General features: G+C 45.9%; 1 protein-coding gene and 1 pseudogene across 1 annotated transcript; one reads left to right on the forward strand and one right to left on the reverse strand.

The window, feature by feature from the left end:
* The first annotated feature begins 1,453 nt into the window (after positions 1-1,453).
* Positions 1,454-4,335, forward strand: LOC119289491 (calreticulin-like). Its single transcript, XM_037568799.1, has 13 exons — positions 1,454-1,568; positions 1,734-1,841; positions 1,931-2,123; positions 2,217-2,475; positions 2,584-2,640; positions 2,902-2,949; positions 3,045-3,131; positions 3,220-3,277; positions 3,399-3,466; positions 3,566-3,661; positions 3,768-3,815; positions 3,898-3,942; positions 4,042-4,335. The coding sequence occupies exons 1-13, from the start codon at positions 1,472-1,474 to the stop codon at positions 4,159-4,161; spliced, it is 1,284 nt and encodes a 427-aa protein (XP_037424696.1). The 5' UTR covers positions 1,454-1,471; the 3' UTR covers positions 4,162-4,335.
* A 1,217-nt stretch (positions 4,336-5,552) lies between these two features.
* On the reverse strand, positions 5,553-10,248 carry LOC119283930 (annotated as a pseudogene).
* Between the last annotated feature and the right edge of the window lie 1,426 nt (positions 10,249-11,674).

Consider the following 11,674-nt stretch of genomic DNA (forward strand, 5'->3'; position numbering starts at 1 on the left):
CTTTCTCATTGCCGACGATTCGTTCGTCCACATGAGGCATGCATGACATGATGCAGACCTCCTTGTGGCGCATGTTCACAACCAAGACGAGTCGCCTAGGAAGGGCGAATGTTATCGTTGTTGCTGTTATCATCATCAAGGGCATCGGGAACACGCCGACGAAGAACGTCCGGTGAAAGACATCGCCAGTCGAGTTGCTAGAGCATGAATGATAGCATATCCATGGGAGGTCCTCGATAATTGTCTATGTCACGCCCCCACCTCCACACCCTGGAGAATCTACCCATATGAATACTCGCCTCCATGGACAAGACAAACTCGCAGTTGTGCAAATCATTTTGTGCATTCCACCCCTTGCATGCATTGCAGCCACATACAACGCATCACCAATTACGGTGCGGAGTTGCCGAAGCACAATAGATCTCCATGCAGCTCCATAGAGCATCCTTAAATGATTTTGACTGAAATTGGGGATTGTATGCTGGTGCACACCATGCATTTGACCAATGCTTTAAGTTCCTCGCCGGCACGTATCTTCATTGGTGGCCACACTGCGAGTCGCACGACCACCTCTGGTGGCGACGAGGAAGAGGGGAAAGTGGAGGGAAGGCCGGTGGCATGCTAGGGTTACGCCTCCTGAGTCAGGCCCAGTTCTTTTGGGTGATTCTCCCAGAATCGTCCTCCTCCCCAACTTCTCCCAGAATCACCACTTCATATTTTTTTTTACAATCCTACCTAGTTAAGATCTAATTAGCTAGGATTGTAAAAAAAATATGGAGTGACGATTCTGAAAGAAGCTGGAGAGGGGGCGATTCTGGGAGAATCGTCCAAAAGAACTGGCCCTCACCCCTGCAGGAGCGATGAGGGGGCCGAGTGTGTTGACCCTTACCTTTAGACTGCTCGCTTTCCATGGTGCCCCTGGTTTCATCTCTTATTTGATTGTCACTGATGTCAACTGTCAATGAATGCATGAATAAAATGGGTATTGAATGCCAGAAGCAAAATCTGGAGCCAGAAGTGTAACAACACACGGACATTGATCGTGAATATAACACCATTTCTGACACCCGGGGCCCCGCCTGCCTATGGGACCCACCCGCCGCGCGGCACCACCCACAAGCCGGTACATGCAAGCGATACCTACGAGGAGGAGGCCTCCACGTACCATTCCTCGTCCTGGCGCTCGGAAACACGTCGCTTTTGCCACGCGGCGCCCTCCCATTCGCCAGCCCCTCCCCGCCCCCGTGCGCCATTGGCGGGTCACGCGGCCCATGCGTGCGCCGCGCGCGCGGCCACCACCCGGGCCCGCGCTGTCAGTGAGACGGCGCCCTCGCGCGGCGACGCCACTCCGCTCCTTTATCAAGGCGCGTCTCGCGCTCGCTATCCATCAGGAGGTTTTAGGTTGCGGAGGTTCGGAGTTAGGTACACAGATCGGAAGGGTCTAGAAGCTTCTGTTCCGTTGGTGGTGACGATGGCGGCCCTCGCTAGGTCGGCCGCCGCGGTGGCCGCGCTCGCGCTGCTCGCGTCGGCCGTCGCCGGCGAGGTCTTCTTCCAGGAGAAGTTCGACGGTGAGCCGCCCTTCGTATCCAGATTCCAAACCCACCTCCTCTCTCGTAGCGGGCGTGTTCTAGATCCAGTCGATCAAAACGTCTCAGTTGTTCGTTGATCCAGTCCTACTTGTAAGTCGTTTCGTGCCTGAATTCTCGCCGTGATTTGTGCCTGACGAAATACAGGCGGATGGGAGGACCGGTGGGTCAAGTCGGAGTGGAAGAAGGAGGACAACACGGCCGGCGAGTGGAACCACACCTCCGGCAAGTGGAACGGAGACGCCGACGACAAAGGTAACTTTCGTCGCCGGATTTCGTTTTGTTATGTTCTGTTCTGTTATGATCGGCGGCGAATGGGGGACTGAATTGTTCTGTTTCCGCAGGCATCCAGACGTCGGAGGATTACAGATTCTACGCCATCTCGGCGCAGTACCCGGAGTTCAGCAACAAGGACAAGACCCTGGTGCTGCAGTTCTCGGTCAAGCACGAGCAGGACCTCGACTGCGGCGGCGGCTACGTCAAGCTGCTCCCCGCCGACGTCGACCAGAAGAAGTTCGGCGGCGAGACCCCATACAGGTGCCGATCATCTCCTCTCAATTGTTCAACCCGTCTCCGATCTGTTTTAGTGGCTGGTTGATCATTCATGCCCTGGTTCGATTCGAATCGCAGCATCATGTTCGGGCCGGACATCTGCGGGTACGCCACCAAGAAGGTGCACGCGATCCTCACCAAGAACGGCAAGAACCATCTGATCAAGAAGGAGGTGCCCTGCGAGACGGACCAGCTCACGCACGTCTACACCTTGATCCTCCGGCCCGACGCCACGTACAGCATCCTCATCGACAATGTCGAGAAGCAGTCCGGCAGCGTCTACAATGACTGGGACATCCTTCCTGCCAAGAAGAAGAGGGATCCTACTGCCAAGAAGGTGAGGTTCAGAGATAAAACTGTCTACTAGCCATGGTTAAGGTGTTTTTGTCACAGAGGTGATAAATAATAAAGCCATTAATATAACATTGGGTGCTGATTGTTGCAGCCAGAGGACTGGGAGGACGAGGAGTTCCTTCCTGACCCCGAGGACAAGAAGCCAGAGGTAGCTTTCCCTTTGTTGCTGCACAATTTGGATGATGATATTGTTGTAGCATGAGTATTGATTTGCCAATGCCATAATATTGAGCTAAGCCCAACTATTCATCATATTCTGTGTTGTGTCTCACAAATCTACCGATGCAAAGTGTCCATTATACAATCCTAACTGCACAACATGAGTTTCCACATTTTTGTGTTATAAACTGTTGTTTGTATTTGATGCTTTGCCTCTGGTGGCTTCCTGTCTGACTCAGATTATTTGCAGGGGTATGATGACATTCCCAAGGAAATCACTGAACCTGATGCAACGAAGGTGCACATTTTCCCATTCTTAAAACAATTTTACCTTGTGCTCTGTTGCCTCTTCTATGCAATTTCTCACATTGGTCAATATTACATATATGGCAGCCTGAGGACTGGGATGATGAGGAAGATGGTGAATGGACAGCTCCAACCATCCCAAACCCTGAGTACAAGGGACCATGGATCCAAAAGGTATAACTATGACAGCATGACTAGTTACTTACTTGTTCTAGACAGATAGCAATGTGCTTTACAAGTTCTGACATGAGACTGTATTCAGAAAATCAAGAACCCTAACTTCAAGGGCAAATGGAAGGCACCTTTGATCGACAACCCAGGTAAACTGAGCTTGCCCACTGTTGTACATTCATATTAACTGCTGTACAGTTATCTTTTCTGCTCAACTAATTCAGTGAAACATCAAAGCTCATATGATCTTCTTTTCCTTTGTTCGTACAGAGTTCAAGGATGATCCTTACATCTACGCTTTTGACAGCCTGAAGCACATTGGTATTGAGTTGTGGCAGGTTAGTGCTTCACAAGTTCTGTGAAACATGGTTAGCATAGCACATTGTGAAGCTTTTGTTGGGACCACTGATATTGATTTCTCCTTTGACCGGCACTAGGTTAAATCAGGAACTCTGTTCGACAACATCCTGATCACTGATGACCCCGAGTACGCCAAGAAGTTCGCGGAGGAGACCTGGGGCAAGCACAAGGATGTATGCCGTCTTATCACGAGCAGTTTAAGTTTTGTTTCATTTTCAGTTTTGCTTCGTTTTAGATATTTGATGTAGAGAGCTAAGTCAATGGCTCTCTGCCTTGCAGGCTGAGAAGGCCGCCTTTGATGAGGCCGAGAAGAAGAGGCTTGAGGAGGTATATATGCAAACATCTTCTGTTTGTTATACTGCCTTCTACGCTAAATCCAGTACTAACTACTCTGTTTTCTCCTTGTCAGGAATCCGCAAACGCTAAGACCGAAGACAATGATGGTGCAGCTGATGTAAGCTGCAAATGAATTTAATTTTATCCTCAATGTTTCTAACTGCTTATATGACGTGTCTCATCTTAACACAAAACTACATTCTCTTACCTGTGGCAGGAGGATGAGGGCAAAGCTGCCGGTGCCAGCGATGAGGAGAACAAGGATGCCTCCGGCGATGAGAAGGTGGAGGAAATTAGCAAGGATGCTTCTTCTTCCGACAAGAAGGACGAGCTTTAGAGTGTAGCAGGAAGGCTCTGTATCTAAACTTTTTCCTCTTGAGGCAGTAGAGCTTCCCATTCATCAATTAGAAGAACATTTTCTGTGAAAGATGAGAGAAGTAATGCAATCTCGGCTCTTGTAATTTGTTATGTTTTTGTCGGTAATAGGAAATATAGCATAGTCATGAATCTATCTCGGTGCCTCATCGCGTTTTTTTTTTGGAGCAACCGGTTGGAGGTCAACCTTCTAATTAAGAACAGAAGAAATAATTTACCTGTCAAAAAAAAGTAGGAGAAATAATTCAGCTAAAAAAAATAGAAGAACTTTTTGAGAGAAACAGGACCCCAAAAAAAGCCAAAGTACTTGCAGCACAATAGGTTCATCCAACTCATCAACGGCCCGAGTTTGATGGAAGCAAGAGTCTCAAACAAGCCCTACTCATCAATGTTTTTGCCTCGTTTTAGAAAATTTTGAAATGTTTTGATGATCACTGTCTTAAACCCAGACCCAATTCCAAACTAACCCATGTATGTCGTAGTTTTCTGAGCCAAGACACTGCAGCTCAGCAGTTTTCAGCAAAACTATATTGTTATGATGTACAACTACAGTAGAAATGTTGATTTAGAAGATAAACACTACCTGTCTTGAATAGCCAGCCTCTTCGAATTAGCTATGCATGCTACTTAAACCAAGCAACTGCCGGCAAGAGTAGGAAAAACAGATTCATACAGAAAGGAAAAAAAAAAGAGAGTACTGTTTTCTTGCAACTGATGAAATATGTCGACGATGTTTATCCCATTTCTTAAAGTCTTCACATAATAGAAACATTGCCGTATAGAACAACAAACAGACCCTGAGCCGTTCCAGTGCTAAGGCATCATCATACAACTATCAGGTTTAGCAGTTACAAATAGTTTTCAAGTCCTAGTTGCGACGCTATCTTCAGAACAAGTCTTCAACATCATTCGCTACTTCACTTGTTCGTGCCTTAATTCTTGTCAATGTTTGATCTGGAATCTAAACGACAATACCATGAAAAGAAGTGTTTCCTGACTGCGGAGAAAAAGGGGATCCTACTCACGGCACTGATGATGACTGACCATCAGAGTAGCACTAAGCAGCACACAACAGATTGAGATGTTAGTATGTCAGATATATATGGAAAGCTTAACTCCTCCAAATGGCATGTATATATGCTAGCAGAATGGACTGAGACAAGATGTAATACATTTATACATATGGATTTCACATAAAAAGCAACATTCACACATGCACAAGAAGATGCAAAATTGTTTATACAACCCTCCAAGACTAATGCAATGCCTGTTGCTTCAAAGCAAAGGGCAAAACAATGGCAGGCTTTTCAGAGCATTGATTGGTATACAAGTAGCTACTTTGCTAATTATTTGTCAAACAGCCGATGTGCCTGAACTATTGTTTTCTCCGCCCTCACCGCTTGCCTCCTCACAAGGTTTCAACGCCAGCAGATTCTGGTTCTCGCGTCGGGGCACAGGAGTGTAGAAGCCGACAACTGGAATCAGATTGCAGAAGCCACGATCATCCGGCACCTCCGTCACCAACCCTAATTGCAGATCGATTGTGAAGAGGCTATCAATCGTGTCAACGAAAATGACTTGTGCTTCCTCAGTAAAGCCCAGCACGGCCACTCTGTAATTTATACCCGGGACCAAGAGATCGCTAGTTGGAAGCAAATTTTCCAAGCAGAAGATGCAGTTCAGTACCCATCGTGCATCAGTGGTGTCACTCGCCTTCCTTGTCCACAGTTTGAGGCGCAGACCCGATTCTTCACTAACTCCCAGTCCACCATCCTCCGCAAGCATGAGTTTAAATCTGTTGTCGTCCAAGGACGACGACCCACCGTCGGAGTTGTAGTCGGGCTGGCTGTCAGGTGGGTCCAACACAGCCAGGCCATGCCTCACTAAATCATACTCCAGGATCAACCCAGCATCGGACATGAAGTAGAGCAGAGAGCTCGAGCAGGCTAGAATATTTTTCAAAGAACATCATGAATTCGCTGTGCATCGAGGTCAGCTCGCCCCACGTGCCGGTCTCCGACGAGTATACGCCGGCCGATATGACATTCTCGTCGTAGTCAACGTCTTCGTTGTCGACGACGAACACGAAGACCACACGGAAAGGACCCCCAAGGCAGTCGCGGTGGTCGACCATAGGTTCGGCTGAACCATAGGTTCGGCTGAACCATGGTCCAGAATCACGCCTCTCCTGCGCACAAAAATGTTATACGGAACCATGGTTCAGCCGAACCTACGCTCGACACCATTGATCTCTGGACACTTTTTATAAGGATCCGTGCATGATTGATTAAAAAATGCATGATGGGAGCTGTTTGCATGTTAAATAATGTATGACGCGGATTCATATATAGCAGGATGTTGAATCGTACGGCGTCGACCATAGGTTCGGCTGAACCATGGTCCAGAATCACGCCTCTCCACTGCGCAGAACACCGCCGCGGTCGGCCAGCTGCCGTTGAACGCCGCGGGCACCAGTATGCGCTGCTGGGCGCCCGTGATTGGCTCCCACAGGAGCAGCTCCCAGGTACGAGTATGATTGCGCTTGGAGAGGAAGAGGGCGCGGCCGTGGCGGCAGTCCACGGCCCGCCACGAGCGCCAGTCCGGGGCGGCGAGGGAGAAGGGCGACGCGGTGGTGTGGACGAAGTGCGGGATGTCCTCGTCTTCCGATCCGTGGAGAAAGCCGAGCACGGGAGGTGCGAGGTAGAGCTCGTGGAGGCGGCGGCGGAAGACGGGGTGGGACCGTGGGAGACGATGCCTCCCCAGTCCTTGTAGACGAGGGAGGCGCGGAGCAGGCATGCGGGGTCGGCGGGCGGTAGGCGGAGGAGGATCTCTTCGACGAGCTCGTCCGGGATCGCCGGCGGCGAGGCGCGGCGTCGCTGCGGTGGTGGTAGCTGGGTTTGGGTTGTCTGTGTGGAAGGGCTTCGCTACATCTACTGGATTATAATCAACAGTTTTGCTAGAACTCATCTAGATGCGATATAATTTGGTCTCATTCATTTTTTATAGCCATTGAATGTGATGCTATAAGATGCGTGTGTGCTGACATGGACTGTATCTGTTTTAGTTTTCAAAATGAATGAGACCAAATTATATTTCATCTAGATGAGTTCTAGGTACTCCCTATAATCAATTTATAAATCCTAAGGGGTTCGTTTACGGGCCGGACCAGGACGGGGACGGGAGGTCCATTTTGAGTCGGAGCAGGATAGCTAGTTTTTTTTTTTCTGTTTCTAAGAAAATAATACTTATTTTTCTTTTTAATAAAATCTATAAAATTCAAATTCATATACTCGTCTAACTCAACTTGAGATAGCTGAGAGCTGACCATCCGTGTGGCAATGAGTCCCAAGCTTAAAAAGCAACGGTGTGGTACCACGTTTTCCCCTGTACATTCTATGCCATCTGGAGCACACAAAATAACTAGAAGAACACCCGTGCGTTGCAACGGGGCTACATTAACTTAAAGAGTTCAATATTAATATTCTCATACATATCAAGTTACATTGACGGCCTTTTTTTACCATCAAATCCTCACACACACTCTCTCCCTCCCTCTTCCTCACTCTCTCTCCTCCTCTCCCTCTCTCTCTCTAACACACACACACGCACACACGCACACACATATCCATCTTATTGGGTACGGGATCATAATCCATCTATTTCACACATAATCCATAAAAGTAAATAGACGATCTTGTAATAGATTCAGCAAGTTGTGAGGGTAGTCAAAGCAGGAATGCACATTGTTTCATTATAAATCAAACAATCATACCAGAAATTGAAAGGTAAGCTTGACTTTTCATGCTCAAGTTTCTTTGCTTCCTCCTCTTTTTTCCGGTGATAAGTAGCTCGCCTCTTGGCGTTTATCTGCTCCCTTTTTTCATCAGATAAGATACCTTTTTTAGGTTGTTTGGTGACGTTGTCGAAAGATCCTGTAGTCATGTGCTCGGATGTTGAAACGGTTTGGGATAAAACTTGAGCAGTTGACATAGTGTACAGGTGTATTCCTCCATCAATAGGAGACACATCAAGAACATCTGGAACAAAACAAAAGCAAAATGATATTTTTCTTATGCTGTTCTTGAACATATGCAACACGATCTCTATAAGCATGATATTTTTCTTATGCTGTTCTTTTTGCCGGTTCTCATTTTCAATATGTTTTTTGCTCACGTGAGATCAAATCGGGAGGCCGCTGATCACATGTGATATCACCATCACTGGGTTGGGGAACGACCGGGTCCGCGGTCTGTTCAGGTATGGAGTGGCCTGGAGCATGGTTCATACAAGTTACTGAGATTGAAGTTAAGAACATAAGAGAATAAAATGACGAGTACTCTATCCGCACAGCCTCATACCTGGACTAATAGGGTGATTATCAACAACGTTTGTCCCAGCCGTCTGATATCCTACACCTTCAGTACCCACAAGTTCATTATCCGGAAGAACCGGTTGTCCAGACGGTTCAAGTGTCAGCCCATCTGAGTGTCATTCATACAAGTAAGCGAGATAAATTCGATAAATAATTAGTATTAAATCATGGAAAAAATTTTAGTCAAAGATTTACCTCTAGGGACACCTGACGATGTTGTATGTTCCGCAGATTTGCTTTGTGGATTCCCCATACATATCTACAAGCAAAGATTTCATCATATTAACAATTGGTTGTGAACTGAAGTTATCTACCATCATATTAATCAGGTGGGATTGTCTTCCTGCTTAGCTGTCATAATATCCATTTTTGAATTTTTTATATAGTCAAGTCGGAATTGTGATGACCTAAAAGCATTGTGGATCTGGTGCTTGTTCTGACTATAGATTCCTTAATCCGAATTCAGGAAGATTTTGATGAATTTAGTGATGTTGAGGATCTCTATAGCACATTCCCTATGGAGAAGGTTGAAGCACTCGAAGACATGGTTTCATTTGCTCCTTCCATTCTTATCAACGTGAGCTGTGAGCTGTTAATAGAATCGACTGGCAAACTTTCTTATGTTTTTCCCCACTCATACTGCTACTCTGATATGCTGGTGCAGACCATTTCTCTAACATGTTTTTATGGGTAGTTATATATTTCTCAACATCGCTTCTTGTTTGGTTGCCAGGGTGTTGCTGCTGTTTCCACTACTGCAGTTTTGAGTACGAAGAGTCCGACAGCAACTTCACCTACTCAGGTACATGTTATTAAATCCTAGTATTAGTATATCGAATAGTCAGAACACAATGGTTGTTATGTGCCCAGTGTCAACTTAGTTGGCATCCTGGATGCTGTAATCTTGTCAACCTTCACATGCTAGTATTGATTTATTTGATCATATTATTACAAGCTAATCCTTGAATATAAATACACGTGGTTGTTGCTAGTTTGAGGAATTGGTCATTTCTGATATATTCAGGTATACAACGGTCCTGGCATCCGTATTGGGAGGTTTTCTTTAATGAGAATGTTTCTAAACTTTTTTTTTTCAACATTCATGTACTTTCGTTAGTGAACTTGGAGACAACATTAAGTATGTAAACAGTCTGCTTCTAAATTGTTTGACTATGCTTATTGGACAGGCTGCTTCTTGGCAGTGCAAAGTTAGTAGACCAAGCCACACAACCAACCAATCAAAGTAAGTAAAAGCTGCACACTCATTTATGCAAACATGTACAGCAACTAAACATGATCAGCATCATGCGTAAAGATCTCCTAAACGATTCTTTTTCAAATTTCAGAAATGGTGCCCGGCATACCATGCTCCAGGAAAGGAGGTCATGTGCTTGATGTATATGTAATATAAGATTGCCGACAGTGAGCATTCCAAGTAAGCACTTGCAACCAACTCAAATATGCATTTTCTTTACTGCTGTTTGGCCTACCATGCTCCAGCAAATATAGTCATAACCGAGGGATTATTGAGTAAATTAAGTAATGAGTGATTATTGAGTATAAACTTGCAATACGTACAGCACAAGTTGGATCTTGGGCGCGTCCAGGAGGGGATCACCAGGGGATTTACAGTCTACTGAAGAGATCACACAGCAGATCGCTTCGCGTCTCCTGAAGCGATCCCACGGCAGTTCACCGCCTCCTGAGACGATTTTTTGTATGGCCTTCAGTATGTAATATTAAGTACAAAATAATGTGTATGAACTTGCATTACGTTGAGAACCTGTGGGTGGTCACAGGGTGGCGCCGTCGGATCGGGGTCGTGATCGCCGGCGAACACGACACGCGGGATCGCGTCCCCGTTTCCTCGCCCGATCCAACAGCAGACCGCCGCCTCCTGCAACTGCGACGGCGAAGGTTAGGCCGCGTTAGAGGGATGGATCGGCGCGGCGCAGGGATGGATCTACCGCGGCGCGGCACAGGATGGATCCGCCGCGGAGTGGGCGTAGGGTTGGATCGGGCGTGCGATCGGGCGGCGTCGGAGATCGATCTGCTGTTTCGGGCGGGGGCGGAGATAGGTCAGCTGCGTGAACGAGGGAGCGAAACCAGCGGTTTTTGATGTAGCGGGTTTTTTCGTTCGAGGGTAGTGCACAGGTCGTACGACGACGAAAAAAAATCGGTGGTGGGAGTATGATGAAAATAAACCAGCGAAAAAAACCCGCGCGGACTATTCACCAACTGCTCCATTAGGAGTAGAGATATGTCACGTTCCTCGGTTTCAAATTAGTCCCGTAACATTTTTCCTATAAATTTGTTTAATGTAAATAAAAAAGTCCATCGCAACAAAGTAAGTATATAAAGCTTCCATCGCAACAAGAAGTTATATAACCCACTAAAAAAACAAGGAACTATATAAAGTACGCTTTAGGCCAATATATTTTGGAAACGGGGGGAGATAATTAATTAATATATTTATGCTAACAATACTAATTAATGTGGATGCATGCTTATAAAACTTGACCAATTAAATTAAACTAGAAAACATGTATGTAAGCGAAAACATCTTGTAGAAAACAAGGACGCGGCATTTTGGCTGCACCCGAGGTAAATAGTAAATTCATTTAAAATAGTAAAAACAAATTCAAAAAATTCTGATTTTTTTTGTGATGCTAGATGCTCATGTGCGCGAAGTCCGTGCCAAATTTCGTGAAGTTTGGACATTACAGTAGCTTTTAGCAAAAAAGACAAATTTTTGGGTGGTAAACAAGTTTACTGTTCACATACTATTTTGACCGATTTTGACCTTTTGCCGCAAGTTCCTTAGATGTTCGAACAAGCTGCAATTTGGCACGAACATCACACGTTGGAACATCTTCCATCTAAAAAAAATTCAGTTTTTTTTGTGTATTTTTAGTATTTTTTTGAATTTACTGTTTTCTATGCACAGATGAGCCTGAACACCGAATTGAATATACGAGAGAAAAGGTATTTTTCTACTAAAAAAGTAGTAGTACTATATCTTAACCAAGGTAATGCAAAAGTTCCTTTTCGTTTACACTCTTCCAAATGAGCAGTTTAACCTGCGATTTTGCTAAGCTAAGAT

This window comes from Triticum dicoccoides, chromosome 4A (assembly GCF_002162155.2).
Source record: "Triticum dicoccoides isolate Atlit2015 ecotype Zavitan chromosome 4A, WEW_v2.0, whole genome shotgun sequence".
NCBI lineage: Eukaryota > Viridiplantae > Streptophyta > Magnoliopsida > Poales > Poaceae > Triticum > Triticum dicoccoides.

Excerpts from the sequence above, each read along its gene's own strand:
- LOC119289491 (XM_037568799.1), top strand. The coding sequence starts at position 1,472 with ATGGCGGCCCTCGCTAGGTCGGCCGCCGCGGTGGCCGCGCTCGCGCTG. Across the intron at positions 3,132-3,219 it reads AGGGACCATGGATCCAAAAG|AAAATCAAGAACCCTAACTT; the intron begins GTATAACTATGA and ends GACTGTATTCAG. Across the intron at positions 3,816-3,897 it reads AGAAGAAGAGGCTTGAGGAG|GAATCCGCAAACGCTAAGAC; the intron begins GTATATATGCAA and ends TCTCCTTGTCAG.